This window comes from Lithobates pipiens, unplaced genomic scaffold (assembly GCF_037356315.1).
Source record: "Lithobates pipiens isolate NorthernLeopardFrog02 unplaced genomic scaffold, aLitPip1_a1.2 Scaffold_22, whole genome shotgun sequence".
Lineage (NCBI taxonomy): Eukaryota > Metazoa > Chordata > Amphibia > Anura > Ranidae > Lithobates > Lithobates pipiens.
This window is the reverse complement of record NW_027507784.1, coordinates 65,154,568-65,177,202: the sequence shown is the minus strand read 5'-3', so window position 1 is coordinate 65,177,202 and position 22,635 is coordinate 65,154,568. Positions and strand designations below refer to the sequence as shown.

The window sequence follows — 22,635 nt, the reverse complement described above, 5'->3', positions numbered from 1 at the left end:
CATTAAATTCGATTCTCCAGAAAGTTTTCCTGCCGTTGGAAAAACAGGAAAAGTTACAGCTAGCTGTACAGCGGATACAGAGCAACCAGACAGTCTCAGTCAGGATGGCTATGGCAGTTCTGGGCCTGCTTACGGCAGCAATCCCGGCTGTTCAGTGGGCCAGGTTCCATTCCAGACCCCTTCAGAGGGAGGTTCTGTCAAGCTGGTCCCATCAGGATCCTTTGGAAAAACAGCTAAAAATTTCGTCAAAGACGAAAAGGGCTCTTTGGTGGTGGAGAGACCAGGCAAACCTCTCAAGGGGCCTGGTGTGGACCTTTCCTGTGGACAAGCGCCTTACTACAGACGCAAGTGCCTGGGGCTGGGGAGCCCATCTGGATGGTCAGACATCTCAGGGGGTCTGGTCCAAACAGGAAGCTCAAAGATCATCCAACTGGAGGGAGTTGAAGGCGATCTTTATGGGTTTAGTGGCATTTCAGCAGAGTTTGAGAGGCCACCATGTTCAGGTGTTGTCAGACAACACAACAGCGGTTACCTACATTATGAAGCAAGGGGGAACCAGAAGCAGGAGCTTGATGGAGCTGGCCAATCTGTTGTTAGCCTGGGCAGAACAGAACACAGCCTCACTATCGGCAGTGCATCTGAAGGGCTCTCAGAATTTGTTTGCGGACCTCCTAAGCAGGCGCAAATTGCTAGAGGCAGAATGGAGTCTGAATCAGGAAGTGTTCCTGATGATCTCCGAGGCCTGGGGGGTTCCTCAGGTAGACCTTTTTGCCAGTCAGCAGAACTCAAAGGTGGACAGATTCTTTTCTCTTCACCGAGGAGATGCAGCAATAGGGTTGGATGCATTCGCTCACCCCTGGCATTACCAGCTGTGCTATGCCTTTCCCCCCTTTCCTCTAATTCCACTAGTACTGAGGAAATTCAGGGAAGAAAGGACAGACTTAATACTAGTCACTCCTTTTTGGCCAAAAAGACCCTGGTTCGCGGGTCTTCGAAACCTAGCCTCGAAGCCCCCATGGAGGTTACCACTCAGAAAAGATCTGTTATCCCAGGGGACAGTAAGTCATCCAGAAGTGGAACTCCTGCAGCTAACCGCCTGGTTTCTGAGGAGGACCTGTTAAGGGCTAAAGGTCTCTCAGATAAAGTAGTAAAGACCCTGCTGTCCAGTAGGAAGGCAGTTACACAGGCAATTTACATGAAGGTCTGGAAAAAGTTCAACTCCTGGTGCAGTTCTAGAGAACTCAAGGTCAAGAGCACGGTGTCCGTCTTGGAGTTTCTCCATGAAGGAATGGAGAAGGGTCTCGCAGCCAGTACCCTGAAGACTCAGGTGGCTGCCTTATCAGTTTTCTTTGAAAAGACTTTATCTAAAGAAACTTTAATTTCTAGATTTTTTAGGGCTCTTGCTCGAAATAGACCAGTAGCCCTTAAAGACTTTCCCAGTTGGGATTTGTCTACAGTTTTACAGGGTCTCTCGGGAGCACCGTTTGAACCCTTACAAGAAGCTTCTTTACAGAAGGTGGTTTTAAAAACAATCTTTTTGGTGGCCATCACCTCGGCCAGGAGAGTCAGCGAGCTCCAAGCTCTAGCTATTACAGAACCCTTCCTTAGAATTTATCAGGACAGGGTGGTACTGAGGACGGATCCAGCATTCCTACCGAAAGTATCCTCAACTTTCCATCGATCACAGGAAATAGTGTTACCTACATTCTCTGCAAGCCCAGCAAATGCAGGAGAGGAAGTTTTTCACACATTGGATGTGAGAAGATGTCTTTTACAGTTTCTGAAAGTTACTAAAGAATTTAGAAAATCAAACGCCCTCTTTGTGATATTTTCTGGATCACGCAAGGGGGAGAAAGCTTCTAAAAGTACGCTGGGTAGGTGGCTTAAGTTGGCTATAACAGAAGCCTATAAAGCAAAAGGAGAAATACCTCCCTCAGGTATTGCTGCCCACTCTACTAGATCCACGGCAGTTTCCTGGGCTGAAAGGGCCGGTGCCACGCCTGAACAAATCTGCAAGGCTGCCACTTGGTCCAGTTATTCGACATTTCTCCGGCATTACCGGTTAGATCTACTGTCTGCAGCAGATCAGGCCTTCGGCAGGAAGGTACTGCAGGCAGTAGTCCCGCCCTAGGGTAAGTTTCTCGGTTATCCTCTCCGGGGTTGTCCTGAAAGGCGATTTGAGAAAGACTCAGTTAGACTTACCGGTGACGGTATTTCTAAGAGCCTTTCAGGACAACCGTTACTTCCCTCCCTAGGTTATGCTTAGTAAATGTATTAAGTTCTACCATGGTGTTGTGCTTTCTGTGCTTTGTTTTCCAGCGTCGGAAGGCCACAATAACTGAAGCCATGGAGGAGGAGGAGGTGTTTTTAAAGTGGGCATGTGTTTCCTGATTGCAAGGTGGAGCTACTCTCTCCGGGGTTGTCCTGAAAGGCTCTTAGAAATACCGTCACCGGTAAGTCTAACTGAGTCTATTTTGGTGGTATTTGATCACTTCTGCAGTTTATTTTTTGCACTATAAAATATGTATCCCAAAAAATTTTGTTTCGAACAAACTTTCTTCAGTTTATGCTGATTATGTATTCTACATATTTTTAGTAAAAAAAAAAAAAAAAAATCGCCAAGCGTATATAATTGGTTTGCGCAAAAGTTATAGCGTCTACAAAATAGGAGATGGAGCTATTGGCTTTTTTTTTTTCTCTCTCTCCCCCTAGTGGTACTGACACAGATCGGACACTTTTTTTGGGACCTTTGACATTTATACAGCGATCAGTACTATAAAAATGCACTGATTACTGTGGGAAATGGGACTGACTAGAGGAGGAGCCAGATCGTTGTTCCTACTTGGTAGGAACAGACGATCTTTCTCTCCTCCCCTGTCAGAACAGGGATTTGTGTGTTTGCACACACACACAAATCCCTGTTCTGGCTCTCGTGCCCACGATCCCTGTGCCAGCCGGCCAAGTGCCTGCTATGGCTCTTAACCACTTCTTCAAGGCAAATTCTGACATTTCTCTCCTACATGTAAAATTCATAATTTTTTTTTGCTAGAAAATTACATAGAACCCCCAAACATATATACTTTTATTTTTTTTTTTCTCAAAGACCCTAGAGAATACAATGGCGGTCGTTGCAACTTTTTATCTCGCACGGTATTTGCGCAGCAATTTTTCGAACACTTTTTTTTTTTCCTTTTTTTAAAGCATGAAACTGTTTTTTCCCCTAAAAATTTTTTTTAAAGCTAGCCCAATTTTTTTGCATAATGTGAAAAATGCAGTTACGCCAAGTAAATGGATACCTAACATGTCACGCTTCAAAAATTGCACACGCTCATGGAATGGCGCCAAACTTCGGTACATAAAAAGCCCCATAGGCGACGCTTTAATTTTTTTTTTACTGGTTACGTATTTTGAATTGGAGGTGGTCTAGAATTATTGCTCTCGCTCTAACGCTCGTGGCGATATCTCACGTTTTTGGCCACCATTGTTTTCCAGCACTGCAATTAACCCTCTTGGGCATGGAGTTCACCAGAGCTTCACAGGTTGCCACTGGAGTCCTCTTCTACTCCTCCATGATAACATCACAGAGCTGGTGGATGTGCGCTCATCCGCCTTCTGTTTCAGGATGCCCCACAGATGTTCAATAAGGTTTAGGTCTGGAGACCTATACCCTCAGCTTCTTTAGCAAGGCAGTGGTCATCTTGGAGGTGTGTTTGGGGTTGTTATCATGTTGGAATACTTCCCTGTGGTCCAGTCTCTGAATGGAGGCGATCATGCTCGACTTTAGTAAGTCACCGTACTTGTTGGCATTCATGGCTCCCCAGTGCCGGCAGAACTTATGCAGCCCCAGACCATGACACTCCCACCCACCGGACATACCGGACTGTAGGCAAGACACACTTCTCTTTGTACTCCTCACCTGGTTGCCGCCACACAGGCTTGACACCATCTGAACCAAATAAGTTTATCTTGGTCTCCTAAGACCACAGGACATGGTTCCAGTAATCAATGTCCTCAGTCTGCTCGTGTTCAGTAAACTGTTTGTGGGCTTTCTTGTGCATCTTCTTTAGAAGAGGCTTCCTTCTGGAATGACAGCCATGCAGACCAATTTGATGCGGCATATGACAGGCTGACCCCCACCCTTCAACCTCTGCAGCAGCAATGCTGGCAGCACTCCTATGTCTATTTCCCAAAGAAAACCTCTGGATATGACGCTGAGCACGTGCACTCAACTTCTTTGGGCGACCATGGCGAGGCCTGTTCTGAGTGGAACCTGTCAAACCACTATGGTCTTGGGCACCGTGCTGCAGCTCAGTTTCAGGGTCTTGGCAATCAGTTTGTAGACGCTATAACTTTCACACAAATCATTTAATATACACTTATTGGGACTTTAATTTATGTAGCAGAATACATTTTGGTATACATTTTTATAGGCATTTTATTGGATATGTTTTATGAAAAGGTAAAAAAATATTGTGGGTATTTTCCAAATTGTTTTTCATTCATCGCTAAAAACTAAAAAAACCTCAGCGATGATCAAATCCACCAAAAGAAGGCTTTTTCTGTGAAAAAATTATACATGACTACACAATTGCCAGTTAAAGCAGCACAGTGCTAAACAGCGATAAATACTGTGGTCATGAAGGGTGGTAAAGCTATTCACGTCTAGTAATTTAACTTGCTGCCCTTTCCTTGAAAAAAAAAATCTGAGTCAATGCTTTCTTTTGGTGGTCTTTAATCACCACTTAACTTTTTGTTAAACATAAAGACCAAAAAAGAATAAATAAGCACTGATGAAGCTTACGCCGATGAGGGGTCACCTATGATTACAAGCAGCAATAATTATCAGTTTAAACATTGATAGGCTTGCCAGTTAAGTTTTCCTTTCCTCCCACATAGCATGAGAGGAAAGGACTGCCGATAACGGGCAAGTCTGTTTACATGTGATCAGCTGTAATTGGAACCCGCTGATGACATGGTAAAGGGCTACTGTGATTTGACCTTTACCCCGATCACACACAGGCTGGGTTCTGGGAGGATTCCCTGGACGGCAAGTGGTTAAAGATTAGACATTTTACTTATTTTAGTTGCATCTGATTCAGGCTGCATAATGACATGCATTCTGAGCCTGCAGAAATGCAGCAGATTGCTACAATTTCCCAAGATCTTCTCATTCCTGCATTTTTCCAGTTGAGGCACCTATGGTGCTGCTGCGCAAGTATCACTGATATTGTATTACAGCTGAGACTTTTTCCCAATAATAGCCAGTGATCACGGAGTTTGCAACACCTGCCCACACGTTACAATATTATACTATCATCTTTGGATCTACCAACTATGTAGTGCAAGGGCCTGCTTGATTGAATACAAACTGATTGGAGAGTTTAGGTAGATCCTAATATTGCATAGTTTTTGTGTATCTAAATTTTATTGCACAGTCAGATTGTAAGGTGTATGGTAACCCCTCAAGTACTGGCTTTTTCCATGAGTTACTTCACCATAACTGTAATCCTTCCTTTTTCAGACCTGCCTGAGGCATCTGCCACAGCACCTGTGGAAACTGCTGCAGCCACGCCAGACCTTCCAGCACAGATTAATACACTTTCTTTGCTGGTGACTGCAGAGGAACTCGGAAAATATTCAGGAAGCCAGCTTTTTGAAATGCAGGAAAAACTTGGGACAATATCAAACGGCATTCTGCGGCATCTGCAGTCACGATGGAGTTCGCCACCTCACAACAGCTCTGTTTAGTTCAGCTTCATGTGTCTCGAGCAATTATCATTTACAGGACATTTTTATTTTTATTCTGATGAAAAATTTTTAATACAAAGACTGCCAACATTTTTAAGAGATCCATCATGTGGTGGTCATCTTTACTTTGAATTGTATTTCTCTATACACAGCTTCAACTAGATGTTTAAACATAACATTCATTATTATAGGTTTCAGACAAAAAATGAATGCATTTTTAGAGAACAGGTTTGGGGGGGGGGGGAGGCAGAATGCTAATATTTCTATGGCACCGGTAGCTCTGATTTAGTCGCCCTCTGGGAGAATATCTTGAAGTGGAAGAAAAGATGCATTTGCACATCCAGAGCGACCACACAGATGTCACTTGGTGTTTTCAAGGTTCAAAGGTGAAACTTGTGTGCTTTGGCCAATATGGTCATTTGTTTCTTCCCTTCAGTTTTATGAAATTGTAGTATACACTGCTATTTTTAAATGTCCACTTTTGACCACCTTGGTTTTCTGCTTATGTACGTAATATTGTAAATTCCTTTTTTGACGTGTTTTCTTATGGACTGGAAATAGTATTTTTGGTAGCTTTTTGCCTCTGAAAGCTTTACTCAAAACAAGTCTGAGTACCACAGTATACTAATTTACATGTTGCCTATGTTGTATCGATACACTTTGTCCTTTTTTGTAAATTCTGTATATAGCCTCACTGCAGGTTACTAGTTTCGATAGTAATCCACTCTGTACATATAATTTAAACAGTTGGTTCCACCAGAAGTCTTAATATTCACTTTGCTGCATGTGCTCCTTTTTTAGATATTAAATGTAAAATTAAAACTATTAAAGTACTTTTTCAAGTTTGCAGTAATTGTTTTTTCTCATGAACTGTTAGTATGTATTTGTGGTGTCTGTAAATGGGTGGCTTTTAAACTGCTTTTTTTTCTTTAACACCAACGAATGCTGTATACAATTTGCATGTGACTAGGACTTTGAAAACGGTGGTGTTGGTGTGGAGAAAATTAATATAAACCTGAACTTTGTTTTTTAATGACCATCAGGGAGGTTCAAAACCTAGCCAAGTCAGACTTTAATAATGGAGTCAAGATTTGTGTGTGTGTATATAGCACTTCTGCTTTGTAGCACTGTGATCCTCCGATTCAATCCCAGCCAGGACTTTGCATGGAATGTGCATTTTCATATGCTTGTGTGCATTTCCTCCTGGTAGTCTGCTTTCTTTCAGCACTTCAAAGAATTGCTAGTTAATTGGCTCCTGTCTAAGTTGGCCCCAGTATGTGTATATGCATAGGGACCTTAGATCGTAAGCTCTGTATGTAAAGTGCTGTGTTAATTGTTGCTATAAACGGTCATGGCCAAAAATGTTGGCAGCTCTCCATTTTTTTGTCAGATAATGCACCACTTCACCTAGAAATATGTTGAAATTACAAATGTTTAGGCACTTTTCGTGTTTTTTTTTTGTTTGCATTGGTATGGCACAAAGAGAAATAAAAAGCTAAAACTGACGCATTCCTCGCGACACTCCAAAAATGGACTGGACAAAATGATTGAAACTTTCTCAAAATTAATAGATTGAGGGGGGGGGGGGGGGGGAGACTATGGTTGGGACTTTAAATGAAGCACATGGTTTGTGCCTCCATCCCTGGTACAGTTTCAAGAAAAAGGAAGGTGGGACTTTAAATGAGGCACTGCACATTATATGGCACCTACTTTTATATCCTAAACAGGTAATTACATGTTTTTTCCTTTCCTGTTTATGCCTTATACATTGCTCACTTTTTTGTCACCTATACCTATCTCGTGGTCTTCTTTCTTTTTCTCCTTTTTCTTCCCCCTTTTTCTCTTTATCTTTTGCATTCCCTTCATTTTTCTGTTCCTTTTTTTTTACCCCCCCCCTTTTTTTTTTTTCCATTCTTGATCTCCCCCCTATTCACTTGTCCACCTACACTTTGGCATTGGGCTCTAGCCACTTCCACAATATAGAATATTTACAGTACAATATATATGTATATTCAGGTATGAAGCCCACTCATACCACTACTTGTATTTCTGCCTTTCATTCTTTTTTTCATAGGGATGATGTTTTGTGCACCTGGTTCCTCCTGCGGACTCATCCCACAGCTCCTGGTACAGAAAATTCAGACATCCTCCGATTCCTTGTCCATTATTTTCCAGGCCTATCATGATGTAAGTACTTGGAGGGATGATTAACTCTCTCCCTTTTCTCCTGCACACATTCTCCCCGTTGAGGGTTTTTTTTTGGCTGATCATATTGGTCTACTCATGTTTTATGTTTTGTTTGTTTTTTGTGTGTTTTTATTTATTTTTTGTTTTTAGAGTTGCATGCATCTTCCCCTGAAGAGTGGTATTATCCACGAAACGTGCGTTGAGCTATTAGGATGCATTCTTACGCCTATTGATGGGAATCTACTTAGACTCATTATCTACAGCCAAATGATCATGTTTTTGACCATTGTTTATACTGCATGGTGCCATTTAGATGTGTATACATATGAATCTTCAATAATTCATTCTACCTCATTAAATCTTTTGTAAAAAAAATTTATGCCGTCCCTTTGACATGTATGTGTAATGTATTCATGAGGTCAATACCATGTATGTGTGTGTATACATATTAAAATGTTTCTACTATGTGCATTATGTATTGTCTGACTCCATATGTGCATTAAATACTTTCTAATTATCTCACACCCACAAATCAATAGCCTCATTTAAAGTCCCACCTTCCTTTTAGCTTCTCAAAATTGTCAGACATAATTGCATTCCAAGTGTGTGATTCTCCTGTAATTTGTAATGAAACTCACCTGTTTCAATGAATAGGTGCTATGCAATATAGAAATCACATTGGCAACCAGTTAAACTTGGTGAAAAATGTATTCAACCTTTCTGGTGTCTCTGCCACACAGAGCACGGAGAAGAGAAAAAGCAGCAAGGAATTGTCTGAGGATTTGAGAACAAAAATTGTGGAAAGGAATGGACAATCCCAAGGTTACGAGTTCATCTCCAGAGATCTTAATGTTCTGGTGTCCACTGACTGCAACATTGTTAAGAAGTTTACAGCCCATGGCACTGTAGCTAATCTCTCTGGATGTGGATGGAGGAGAAAAATTGATCAAAGTTTTCCAAAATTTACCTGAAGAAGCCAAACTCCTTTTGGGTGAATGTGCTGGGGACAGACTTGACAAAATTACTGATTTTTGGTAAAGCCCATCTTTCTATGGTTTTCTTTTAACTGCTTGCTGACCAGCCACTGTCTTTATAAGGTGGCAGGTTGGCACTGATGCGTGAATCGCTGTAGCTGTACGGTGTCTGCTTTAAGAGATGTATGGGCACGTGCCAATGTGCGTTGCTGGCAACCATAATATCTGCCAGCGACCCACAATCGCTCCCCATAGCCATAATGGGGATCTGTCAATGTAAGCAGACAGATCCCCATTCTGTCGGAAGTAGGGATTGTCTGTTCCTAGTGATCAGGGACAGCAATCTCCCTGTACTGCCAGTCAGTCCCCTCCCACCCAATTAGAAACACCTCCTTAGGGCACACCTAACCTCTTGATCACCCCCTTAGTGTTAACCCCTTCCCTGCCATTGACATTTACACAGTAATCTGCTATTTTTTTTATCTGATCGCTGTATAAATGTCAACGGTCCCAAAAATGTGTCCGCTGCAATCCTTCCTAAAAATGCCTGATTAATGCCATTGCTAGTAAAAAAAAAAATGCTAATGCCCTAAAAAATATCCCCTATTTTGACTCTAACTTTTGTAAAAACACATCACTATACACTTATTGCAATTTTTTTTTAATAACCAAAAATATGTAGAATACTTGTTAGTCGAAACTGATATATATATATATTTTTTTTAACAAGACTTTTTGGATATTTATTATAGATACGTGTTTTTTTTTTTTTTTGTTTTTTGTTTTTTTTTTTTCTTTTCAAAATTTGTCACTTTTTATAGCGCAAAAAATAAAAACTGCAAATGTGATCACATACCATCAAAAGAAAGCTCTATTTATGGGGGAAAAATTGCAATATTGTGTGGATTTAGCGCCGCAATTGTCAGTTTAAAGTAACGCAGTACGGTATTGCAAAAAAATTTGCATTGTCGGGAAGGGGCTAAAACCTTCCGGCACTGAAGTGGTTAATCACTTAGAGCTTGGTCAGCAGACCCTACTCAGGAGGCATGACTTTTGGGCATGTTTCTTGAGGGTTAGCCCCTCTTTGGAAAATCTTTTGAGCAATACATTGAGGCAGTTACAGAAGGAAGGTGGTGCCTACCCCACTAGCCACAATTGTACCTATTAATTTTTATTTTCTTTCTGCCTTCCCCTCTCCCCTCACATTACATCCATCTGTTCCTCTACTGCAGGACCATCCTTTGGGTGCACATTCTTCACCTCTAACCCAACTGGACCTGCTCAGAAGCCTTCTGCACAATGAAGGCATACCCCCCACCCCCGGTTTCCTTTGTCCTAGAGCAGAGAAGCCCTGACCCTTTTATTTCACTGTCTTTCAAACTGGTACACAACATCTCCATTGCTATCATATCTGTTTTTTACTACTCCTTGCTGCTTCAAAAAATAGATTCTCTACACCACCCTGCAGCTTTACAGTCGCAAGGGTTGGTCATCTCCTTTAGGAAGGATTAAAAGGACTTTTCAAATCCTGCACAGGGCCCCATGTCTAAGGGCATGTCTCATGATCTTAAAACCCTCTGTCCTAATTACTGCAGGAGCTAGACCTCTGCCTGGTTTCCTGCAGACCTGTCAGTAAATCTCTCATGCGCTGCGCGACTGAGTGGCAGAGACGGAGACCTGTATTAGCAGAGCGGAAGATATCTTGCACCCCCTGCAACATACTACTGGCGAGGTGCGCAGCCAGCTACAACATATTAGTGTGAAATGGGACGACATGGAGAATCACTTTCGGAGATGCAATCTCCGCTTTATCAGCCTTCCTGACACTGCCGAGGGCAATGACCCGGCGAGCTTCCTTGAAAACTTCCTGACATCAACTTTGACCAAGATACATTCTCGGTGATGTTCGCGATGGAAAGAAACCCATAGAATTCCTGCCTGTCCTCCCCAAGGAGCTCTGCCACGTATTCTGATAGCGAAATGCCTAAATTTCAGAGACCACGGCAAGATTCTCCGCCTGACCAGAGAGATGGGAAATATCCCTCACACCAACACACATGTGGCCGTCTTCCCGGACTTCTCCAATGAGGTACAGTGGTCCAGGATGTTAAGCGGCTCCTCCACGTTCTACATCTTAAATACGCTATGCTATACCCTGCAAAGGTTTGTGTGGACTGCGATGGCTGAATCCACTTCTTTGAGGACCTCGAACTGGCATCCACGTGAATCGATCAGAGGGATTGCCAGGCTCCAACATGCCATACTGCCTACAAGCTGAGTACTCTTCCCCCCCCCCCCCGGTACCTGCAGTGCTGCCCATTTTCATCCTAATGTTTAGCCCCTTAGTGGGTGCATTGCATGTGTATGTCCCCTGGTGTAGCTGGGGGGACAGGCCTGGAGATCCTCCTCTGTACTACACTGGTCCTCACAGCATGCTTGCCGCCTTTGGGTGATCTTACGGACTTATGGTCCCAGTTCTCCCCACACCTGAGAGAGGCAGGTGGAGGATAGTATACTGAACGTTGCTGAGACTTCCATTGCTTTACAGATGGCAAGCGTGCGTCCCCACACACACACACACACACACACACACACCTGCAATGGTAATGCACTTTTATGGCTTCTACACCCCATGCACTTCTCAGAGAAGAAGTCGCCCCCTAGGATCTTTGTGAATTTTTTCACCCCCTGTTTACCGGACTGTTTTCTATTCCCCTATTTTTTTTCTTTTCATCATAGGTTTCTACGCTTGCTTGAAATTAAGTTCCTTGCCTCCAATGGGTCCCATCCGTTGGATGTCCCCCCGTTGATACCTGGTTATGGGGTACTATGTCTGTGGCAGTGGACCGGAGGGGGATGTTGTGGGTATTTGTTTTTCAACACCAACATATTTACAAGTGCTTGTTTATGCGAAAGGTACTATGTTATTGTTATACATGCACTATCCATACTAGTTGTCACTGTGTTTTATGCTATCTGATGTGTCTGTCTGCTCTGCTGGTCCAACTGCGGTCTATTATATACGCAATGAGTTCCCTGAAGTTTCTCACGTGGAATGTTAGAGGCTTGCACAGTAAGATTAAATGCACAGCCATCCTGACATTTCTCAAGTCTCAGCGTGCTGACATCACGCTAGTTGACTCACGTTACGGGCCACCTACAATCCTCTCTTAAAAAGCCTTGGCTAGGCTGGGCCTATCATGCTGCCCACACCTCATACTCCAGAGGGGTATCAGTATAGTGTTGCTCCAGACAGACCAGCAGGGCAGATACGTTGTTTATACATGCCACCATTAATGGATCCCCTATCCTGATACTAGCTTGCTATGACCCCCCCCCCCCCCCCCCCAACCCCCATACAACTCACTTGTAATGAAAGAGAGTCTTACCTTGATGACACACTATCCCACTGTACCAGCAGTGTGGATGGGGGACTTAAATATGACCCTCATCCCCGCTCTGGACTGACTGGGTGCACTGGACCCTCTCCTTGACTCACCGGCCCACACCAGACTATACTGCATACTGATTGATTTTGCTATTGTTGACACTTGACGCCACAAGCATCTGCACACTAAAGTTTTGTCGTGCTTCTCAGCCAGTCACAACACGATGTCACACATCGATTTCATCTTAATTTCAAAGTACTTGACACCTAAACTGGGAGATGTGAGCTTTGCTCAGAGAATACTTTTGCGCCCCCTACTGGGTCACGCTCCAGCTCCTGAAAGCCACCCTTGCTCCATCTTGGCGGTTAAACCCATTTTGGCTGATGGCTCTGCATGACCAGGATGACATCCCTGCGGAACTACAATAGTATTTCACAGCCAACAGGGACTCTCCATGCGTATCAATCAATTAAACAGTCATCGAAACTTATTGTCCAACAGGCTACAGAACATCTACAGGTGTTGGAGGAGGCGTTCCATCAGGACCCCTCGCCCAGCACTGCCAACAATCTTAAGATCCAGACACGACGGGTCTCCCAATTACACATCGAAAAAAGCTAAGCAACACATCTTTTTCTCTAAACAAAGGGTGTTTGAGTATGGAGAAAGATCGGGCAAACTACTTGCGTATCTTGCCCATCTAGATTTGTTTCCCCCTGTGGTGGTGGTGTTGATGTATCCACAGGGGAAAGACATTACTGATACGCAACAAGTGACGGAGGAATTTGGGAGATTCTACCGTGCACTCTACGCTTCCCGAGTCACCCACACTCCCCAAGACACCAGGGACTGTCTAGCAGGAGTTAAATTCCCTAGACTGACCAACGACCAGCTTGAACTCTTGGAAGCCCCTATTACTAAGGAGGATATTTCTGAGGCTCTCCTGTTTGGCCGCATCTAAGGCTCCAGGATTCAATGGCTTACCACTCGAATTCTATGCCACCTACTCTGAAATTCTAATCCATAAACTCTACGACCTGTACAAATCCATATTTGATAAAGGTATTCTACCCCCCTCCATGAGAGGCCCAAATTGTAGTAATCCCTAAGCCCGGCAGGAACCCTAAATACTCTGAATCGTATAGACCTATTTCCCTGCTACAGGTTGACATTAAGATACTGGCTAAGAATTTAGCCACCTGCCTTAACCAGGTTATTTTGTCACTAATCCACCCTGACCCGACAGGCTTCATGCCAGGGAAAAATACTGCTATGAACATTCGCTGCCTATTCATGAACATTCAGGGGTCCCATGATGAAATCGGCTCAATGGTCGTGGTGGCTCTGGATGCCAGCAAGGACTTCAATTCTGTGGAGTGGAACTACCTGTGCCAGTGCCTCTCAGGATTTGGATTTGGCCCCAACTTTATTCGCTGAATTCAGCTCCTATATCAGTCCCCAAAGGCCAAGGTGTTTGTGAACGGCTGTCTTTCCAACCAATTCCCGCTAGAGAGAGGCACCCGACAAGGCTGTCCTCTTTCCCCCATGCTGTATGCACTGGCTGTGGAGCCATTGGCCATCAGGATTCGTGCAGACACTAGCATCCGAGGCCTTAAGATAGGGAACCTGGAAGAAAATATTGGGATGTATGCCGATGATACGCTTCTATACCTGATGGACTCGGGTCCCTCTCTGGTTGCAGCCCTCCACTCCATAGAACGTATCAGTAGCCACTCAGGTTTGAGTATTAACTGGTCTAAATCCCAGATCCTTCCGATTTACCATTTCCCTTCCTTGTCCACGTCCCCTCTGACCCTCCCAAGGGTCTCCTTGATCAAGTACCTTGGTGTACAGGTTACCAGCTCGCTCGCAGACTACGCACTCTTGAACATTGAACCCCTGTATGCCCTGATCAAGACACAGACTTGGGCCAGACTACCCCTGGGTGTTATGGGATGCGTTAGCTTAGTCAAAATGATACTCCTCCCAAAGATAATTTATGTAGTGTGGCATGCCCCCCTATATATACCACAATTTTTTTTTTAAAACAATCAAATCTATTCTTAATTTGTTTATATGGGGGCACAGTAGACCTATATTATCTTGGAAAATCCTGAAGAACCCGGTGACGTTGGGAGGAGCTGCCCTTCCAGACTTTCAGGAATATTACCTTGCCTCCCAACTGTCCCATTTTTTATCATTTTGACAAAAACGAGCTACCGCAATACCAGTTACTACTCTTTGAGCACCCTGATGACCTACCCCATATCCCACTTCAGTCAGTCCTCGGAGCCCCGTTGACAAGATGTTCCCACCACCACAGAATAGACATGCTGACACACCACTGGAGGGTATGGCGGGCGGCACTACAAAAACTCAGGACCCCACAGGTCCACTCCCACACACCTCTCTGGTTCAACACGCATCTACCTGATTTTTTCAAAAAAGCTGCGCTATAGTGATTCAATCCAATGTGTTATAAATAAAAATAAATTGATAATGCAAAAAACATATGAAAATAATAAATAAATCCAAAAATCCAGAAAAATTACAAAAAAATAAATATGCAAATGTTCAAGATTAGTCCATTTCCCACTAGACAACGTTTCTGCTTGTCGTCTCCACCATGATTTGTCACACCACACCAATAAAAAGAGTGTCACCAAAGTTGCAGTAAAGGACTTTCCACCACCAACAATACTGACGCTTACCAGCTATACTGATCCCATCTCAGAGATCTAATATCGCCACTGTTAAATCACTCCCTCTGGGCATGAACTGCATGAAGGATGTATCCCTTTAAGCACTCTGTTCCAGTAGCTGGTATATTCCTACGGCCACACTGCTCATTGCCAAGCACATGCATAAACAAGAGGAATCGCCATAGTGTAATATTGTCTAAATATTTTAATAAAATAAAGAATTGCACTTACATCAAATCAAAAAACTCGCTTCCAATAAACATCTTCCATCTACCTGAACTGTTGTCCATCCCAGACCCTGTGGTGTGGATACTCCATGGGACTTTATACATACACCAGGTCATGACCACTACGGGACTTAAAAAAAACACTATAGGACGAATTGTCCCCCCAAACTGCCTTCTTTTTAGATATCTACAACTTCCGCCATGCTATGCAAACCCAGTTTACTGTTTCTAACCTGTCCCTGGCACTGAGCCAGCCAAACTAATCTCCACTCTATACTCTGCCATCCGTCTCCCCAGTTCCACGGCCTTGGCCTATGCTGCCAAGACTAGATGGGAGGCAGACGTTGGACTGTTTGAGGATGGGGATTGGGATTAGATTTTGGAGGACTTGAAAAAAAGTATCCCCCAAACTATCAGATCACCTCACGCAACTGTATATTATACATAGGACGTATCTGACCCGCAGAAGATGGCGTGTTTTGAACCCATGTACAATCCAGGATGCCGCCAATGCGACCACACCCCAGGCCCCTTCTACCACCTTATATGGTCCTGCCCAACTATCCAAGCATACTGGATGCAGGTGATATGCTTCTTGCACAACCAGGTGGGCTCTCCTGCTACCCTAGACCCAAAAATGTGTCTGCTCGGTCTGTTGCTGGACTTAGACGCAGACAAACCCCTCCGTACCTTTTTACATGAGACGCTATTCTTGGAGGAAAGCAGTGGCCCATAAGTTTATGCAGGCCCTGCCCCCTACAATCCAGTGCTGTAAAAAAAGGTTAAAGACACTCTTCCATTTAAGAAGCTGATCTATGTACATAGAGGGTGTTTACTTAGGTATGAAAAGGTCTGAATCACATGGTTAGCAGATGGTGAAACGTGTACTTAATATGCTCACCCCTCATTTCTCCTCTTCCTTTTTTTGTTTTCTCCTTTTCTTTTTTTTCTTTTTTTCTCCATTGGGTATTTTGCTTTATGCTACACAGATACTTCAATGTGTTCATGTATGTACTATTGTTTTGGCCATGTTGGTCTATATTGATTTATGTACCATGCATAAGTTTTTCAATAAAGTTGGTTTTTTTCAATTAAATTTTTTTTTTTTAATATGAGCATTTTTTTCAAGCATTAGTAGCAATTGCAGCATTTATACACACATCAATGTAACCCTTGCATTTCTGAAAAAAATCACCACACTTTGTAATGATATTTTATTACACCCTGAACATATAGGCATAACCTAGAATGCCTTGGAGGCCTTGAAGTACAAGGCTCTTGAGCCTAATTGTTTGCCCAAATGCTGATGCCCACTTATCTCCCTTTTAGTTGAACTTTCATCCACCTTGGGCTCCTCATCTGGGGTCCAATCCTGACATTGTTCTTATTCAAGTTCTCCCTTTCTTTTTTTTTTGGCTGTGTCTAGTCCTGTGCTCAGGAACATAATTTTATTTGCATCCTTCAGTTATCCAAGGTTCTGATGCTGTACCCTTTTGAGGACAAAAAAGCAACAGGGAAAGCGCACAGACTAGCGCAATAAAAGTAATCCACTCACTTGCTACAAGTAAATAGCATGCCTGTAGTAGACTAAAACATGATAGCCTGATCGGAGATATCAGATCATATATTATGGTTTGAGGTCCATAGCATTTGCATACATCAACTGTCAGGGAGGTAACAGAAGTCTTGCCACAGCAAGTGAGCTAAAGCAGATCCTGTATTGGACAGAAGTTCTTGGCTCAGCCTTGTCTGCTGTATGCAACCTAGGTGTGGACAGCTGGCAGGCAGACTTCAGCTGACAGCACCTGAACCAGAAGAAGTGGTTCCTACACATGGAAGTGTTCCAGAACCTAAGTCACAAAAGGGAAATGCCAGAAGTAGACTTTCCTGGCTTCTAGGTACAACTGTAAAGTTGAAATGTTTTTCTCCAGGTATAGGTATCCTCTAACAGGGCTAAAATGTCAAGTCCTTAGCTACTAGTGAGGCCTTAAAGGGGTTGTAGACCCTCATGTTTTATCACCTTAATGCATCCTATTTACTTCTCACCTTAATGCGTTTTACTTACCTAAGCCCTGTAATTCCCATGCCGGGGATGCGCTTCTCCTAGGGAGTTATCTGAAGTGAGGAGGAGCCATGAGGGACCCCAGAAGTCGAGGATTGGGGCCACTGAGCAAAACGAGTGCACAGTGGAGGCAAGTATGACATGTTTGCTATTTAAAAAAAAAAAAGAAAAAACAAGCCTATACAATCACTTTAAGAGTTACTCGCCACCAGTTGCCCCACCCAACCCCTACCCTGCCCTTGCCCCTAATTCCACCACTAAACACGCCCTTTTAAACCATCTCATGAAATGACACTTAAATGTTTATGCAGAATTAAGTTACAAGAATAAATATTAACAACTTTAACATAAAGCATATCAGTACCCGTTAATGAACCCTTATCAGTGCCCATCATTGCTGCCTCATCAGTGGCTATTAGTGCCCATAGTGAACGCCCATCAGTGCAGCCTATTCATGCCCATTAATGCAGCAGGGTTTACAGGGAAGAATTGGGAGGATTGCCGGCCAGATCACACAGAGTGAGGGATCTCCCACTGCAACACAGCTTGGAGATGAAACGCTAGCTGCTGTCAAACAAAGTCCCGTCTCCTGGACCGACATTGGACCAGTGTGCTGTCTATCATAGGAGGCGGGACTTTGACATCGGCTGGCGTTTCATTTCCAAGCTGTGTTACAGCAGGAGATTCCCGCTTTGTGTCTTTTTTTTTTTTTTAAACAGGGCATCAGAGTGGCCCAGGGGGCAGGGGGGCAATTGCCCCCTGGGTTGCTCTGATGCCCTGTAAAAAGGCTGCACCACTTCTGCCAGAAGCATATAGCCAGGAAATTGTTGGCCCAGTCCGCCCCTGCTCCAGGCTCGCTCTCAGCTAATTACAACTCGCCGAATGCGAGCAGGCAAGTGGAAATTTTGTGGAGCAGTGGGTGCTCTGCTGACTTGTTTGTTGAACAGGATTGAAACAGAGGACAGTCAGTGATTTTCAAAGCTCTGGACTGGCTGAGGTGGATCTGGTTCTGTGACAGATGCTCCGAGGGCTTATCCCAATCCCAGTTAGGATAAGCCAAAAATTCTCTCTCATGCAGTAATTTACCATCCTGCACCATGGTATCTGGCCTAAACATCATGGCTGTTGAAGCCCTGGTTCTGGGGAAGAAAGGCATTTCCAAATCACTGATCCCCACAATGTTAAAAGCTAGGAAGCCTACTTCCCACAAGGTCTATCACCACACATGGAAGGCGTACTTTGCTGGGTGCACGACAATTAAACTTTCACCCCAGGAAATTTTCAGTGGGACAGATCCTGCCCTTTTTATAGATGGCCTGAACCAGAATTTGACCCTTAACGCCATTAAAGCTCAGGTTTCTGTACTTGTGACCTGTTCCAGAGACCGCTGGCTTCTCATTTCTTAATAAAGAACTTAGTGTAAGGTGTCTTCTATGCAGCCATGCATTATCCCCTGTAAATCCATTGGACCTACAGTACGTTTAGTTCCCTTGGCTCTGCAAAATATGCTTCCTTGAACCAATCTGGAACATTCCCTTCTACCCTGTCATGTAGCAGGTTATATTTCTTGTTATCATCACCTCTGCTGTCTGCGCTGGCTGCCTTATTCTGTGTCTGGTCTTACACAAGGTGGTATTAAGTCCCAGAACTTCCTTCATTCCTAAGGTACCATTCAGCTTTTCATCTTGAGGACCTGGTTCTTCTGTTCTTTTGTCCAAATCCAGTACATAAAAAGGAGCCTCCATTGCCTAGCTGTAGTTTAAGCTGTGCATGTCCACCTCACAGCCACTGCTTCCCTAGGAAGAATCTCTCCTTATCATTCCTAATAGTGTCATTAAAGTGGAAGCTATTTCTCTTCCCACCATTTCTTAGTGGATCAGACAGACCATCATCTAAGCTTAGAGTCTCAAGGATGGAATTCTACCCATTCCACTGAAGGACAAATGTCCCACCCCTGTGTGTTTATGATAAGGCTCCTTTTCTACAAAACAGATATGACTGGAAGCAGTTAATGAGTTTGGGATGAAGGAACTTGAGTGGTCTGTTTGGAGCTCTAACTTCAACCCTGTTTAACCACTTCAATACCCAGCCATAGTCAAATGACAGCCACAGATGGGATCTCCCATCCTGGGTGGCCGTCATATGACGTCCTCGGCTTCCCGCCGCTACTGCGGGCCCCCGGGGGCCCGCAGAGCAGCGATCAGGGATCCGGTGTGTCCCTAGGGATACAGCCGTTCCCCGATGGGGGTATTCAAGCGGTGGCGGAGCAGCTTTACCGGCTGTGATCTGTCACAAGCCGGCGCTGCATAATAACATCCGGAAGCGGTGTGCACGGCGCACGTGCACGCTCCCGGGGAGGAGATCAGTAGTGATCGGGGCTGAGGCTGGCTGAAGCTTTTTCCCTAGCTACAGCCCAGCCCCGATCAGTGTAAACAGAGAATGACATTGGCTATTTAGTGACTGGCTGTGCCCAATGACAGCCTGTCACTAAATGTAAACAAAAGGTGTGTGTAACTCCTGTTGCTGGGTTCTCCTCTTCACACACCGATCCAGTGTGAGGAGGACATCAGCTAACAGTGAGTTACCACTACTGTACCCCAGTAATTGCCTTACTGTGCCCAGATTGCCCCCCCTAAATAAAGAGTACCTGTCCCCAGAGTATCTGCCACCGGAGTACCTGCCACCAGAGTACCTGCCACCTGCCAGAGTACCCACCACCAGAGTACCCGTGACCTCACCACCTGCCACCAGAGTACCTGCCACCTCACCAACTGCCACCGGAGTACCTTCCACCAGAGTACCCGCCACCTCACCACCTGCCACCAGAGTACCCGCCACCTCACCACCTGCCACCAGAGTACCCGCCACCTCACCACCTTCCACCAGAGTACCCACCACCTGCTACCAGAGTACCTGCCAACAGAGTACCACCAGAGTACCCGCCACCTCACCCAAACTTTGACAAACTGTATAAAATTTGCCCCCTAATTAATTTTTTTTCCAATAAGTTTTCCGAACTTTATGTCCCTGACAAAAATATATGTGTGGACGAATGGCCGGCTGGGAATCAAGCAATATATCCCCAGTAAAAGAGTGAGGTATGGCTTGAAGCTGCACAAGCTCTGCGAAAGCCCCACCGGTTATCCGGTTATGTGTACTCATTCCGCGTGTACGAAGGCAAAGATTGCCAGCTCCAGCCCCCTGAGTGTCCATCCTACATGGGAATAAGTGGGAAGATAGTTTGGGAGTTGGCATTCCCACTCCTCCAAAAGGGTTCTCATATATATATATGGATAACTATTACACTAGTTTGCCCCTTCTCCGCCACCTGTACCTAAAAAAAACTTTGGCCTGTGGTACAACAAGGAAACACCGAAAGGGCTTCCCACAGCGTCTTGTCCCTACATCCATTTAAAGGGGGGAATCGGCAAGCTTAAGGAATGAGGAAGTGTTGGCTGTGAAGTGGAGGGATAGGAAAGACGTGTACATGATGTCCACCATCCACAATGACACCTCGGTGGAACTTCACAGAAAACGAAGTCCCATTAGCAAGCCTTCCTGTATCAGCGAGTATAATAAATTCCTGGGGGGGGGGAGAGGGGTGGATTTTAATGACCAGATGTTGCAGCCCTATCTTTCAACAAGAAAATTCATTTTTTGGTACAAAAAAATCGCAATTTACTTTTTTCATTTGGCCCTTTTAAATTCTTTTATCATCTACCAAAAGTCAACAGAAACACCCACCACCTTCATAAAGTATATTGAAGACATTGTCACTTCCCTGATCTACCAACAAGATTCCCCCCTGAAAGCATTCTGGCAGCAGACTACATGAGCGTCATTTTCCAGACCACATTCCACCATCAGAATCCGGAAGACGACGCCCAGAAAAATGTCGGGTGTGCACCAAAAGAGGAATTAGGAAAGACACCAGCTTCCATTGACCCGACTGTCCCTCCCAACCTGGCCTTTGCATCGGACAATGCTTCAGACAATATCACACTCTGGAAAACCATTAGCCCCTATTTGTAATATTGCCATTTCCCCGTTTTCAATTTCCATCATGAATATTTCCCTGCCTCAACCAAACGTATCATTGTCTTCAATGTGAACTGATCCTGGCCTGTTTCTCGACTATGCCTCTACCTACCGTCTGCATTGTTTATCCGCCATGTTTCTGCCTTTCAAGTGAACTGACCCTGGACTGTATCGACTATGCCTCTGCCTACCGTCTATTTCTGCCTTTTACCTGCACTGACCTCGGCCTGTTGACCATGTTTTTGCCTGCCCCTTGGATTGATCTTTTACCCTGCTACACAGGGGTTTCACATGTGAGGGGCTCCAGAATAGTGTTCGGAGTTCAGAAAAACTGTTTTTGTTTTTTTGTGTTCCCAGAAGAGGGTCTGGTTGTTCGTAGGGCTTCAAAGCGATTTGGGTGGGAGAAGCCTCTACCCCTGTCCCCATTCTTTCCTCACTGATGCCCTAAGCTTGATGGTCCGGCCTGCTCCCTGGACAAGTACTCTGGCTGTGCTAACCATACTTCTGCCTGCTGCATGTACTATGGACAGTATTCCTGCCTGCTGCATGAACGATCCTTTGATCCTTTTGCTTCTGCTGACCACATCCCTGCCTGCTATCTGGACCAAGGCATTGGCTATGCTGACAACATTTCTACCTGTACTGACTATTCCTGCCTGCTGCCTGATTTGCTGTCGCTGTCCATGTTCCTGCCTGCTGCCTGGACCGATGCTCTCCTCCGTGGACCACTGCACTACTAAACCGCAGGTAATCTTTTCTATACCCTTTGCTCAGCAGAATGTATTTTGGTTTGTAATTGGTATGTACAGTACATGCTATGTGTTAGAAATATGAAGGGCCTTCAACAATGTGATAGGTTGGCAGGAATTTATGTGTGTAATTTATCCTCCTAGAACACCTGACGGTGCTGCTTGGATGTTGGGCCTCTGTATATGGCCAGGCTGTGTAAAAGTCTCATACATATGGTATCACCATACTCAAGAGGAGTTGCAGAATGTATTTTGGGGTGTCAGTTTTGCTATGTACATGCTATGTGTTGTAAGTATCTTATAAATGGACAACTTTGTATAAAAAAAATGCGTTTTCGTTTTTTCCCACAGTTTCCAAAAACTTCTGGAAAAAAATGAACCATTCAAAAGACTAATTATGCCTCATAGATTATACGTTGGGGTGTTAGCTTTCCAAAATGGGGTCATTTTGTGGGCGTTTCCATTGACCTGGTGCTCCAGGGCCTTAAAAAGTGTGATAGGTTGTCATCAAATGAGATGTGCAATTTATGCTCGTAGAATGCCTGACAGTGCTACTTGG

The 22,635-nt window shown here is 44.3% G+C and overlaps 1 protein-coding gene and 1 long non-coding RNA gene across 3 annotated transcripts in view; both read left to right on the top strand.

Annotated features, from left to right (window-relative positions):
* RIF1 (replication timing regulatory factor 1) overlaps positions 1-6,593 on the top strand; it is a 79,021-nt gene extending 72,428 nt beyond the window's left edge. For both annotated transcript variants that reach the window (XM_077447718.1, XM_077447717.1), the window contains exon 36: positions 5,522-6,593. In XM_077447718.1, coding sequence (XP_077303844.1) covers positions 5,522-5,748 — 227 coding nt within the window. In that variant the 3' untranslated portion in view covers positions 5,749-6,593. The remainder of the gene's footprint in view (positions 1-5,521) is intronic.
* A 743-nt stretch (positions 6,594-7,336) lies between these two features.
* Positions 7,337-8,400, top strand: LOC143925403 (uncharacterized). Its single transcript, XR_013261968.1, has 2 exons — positions 7,337-7,935; positions 8,086-8,400. It is a non-coding gene; the product is annotated as an uncharacterized LOC143925403 (long non-coding RNA).
* The last annotated feature ends 14,235 nt before the right edge of the window (positions 8,401-22,635 follow it).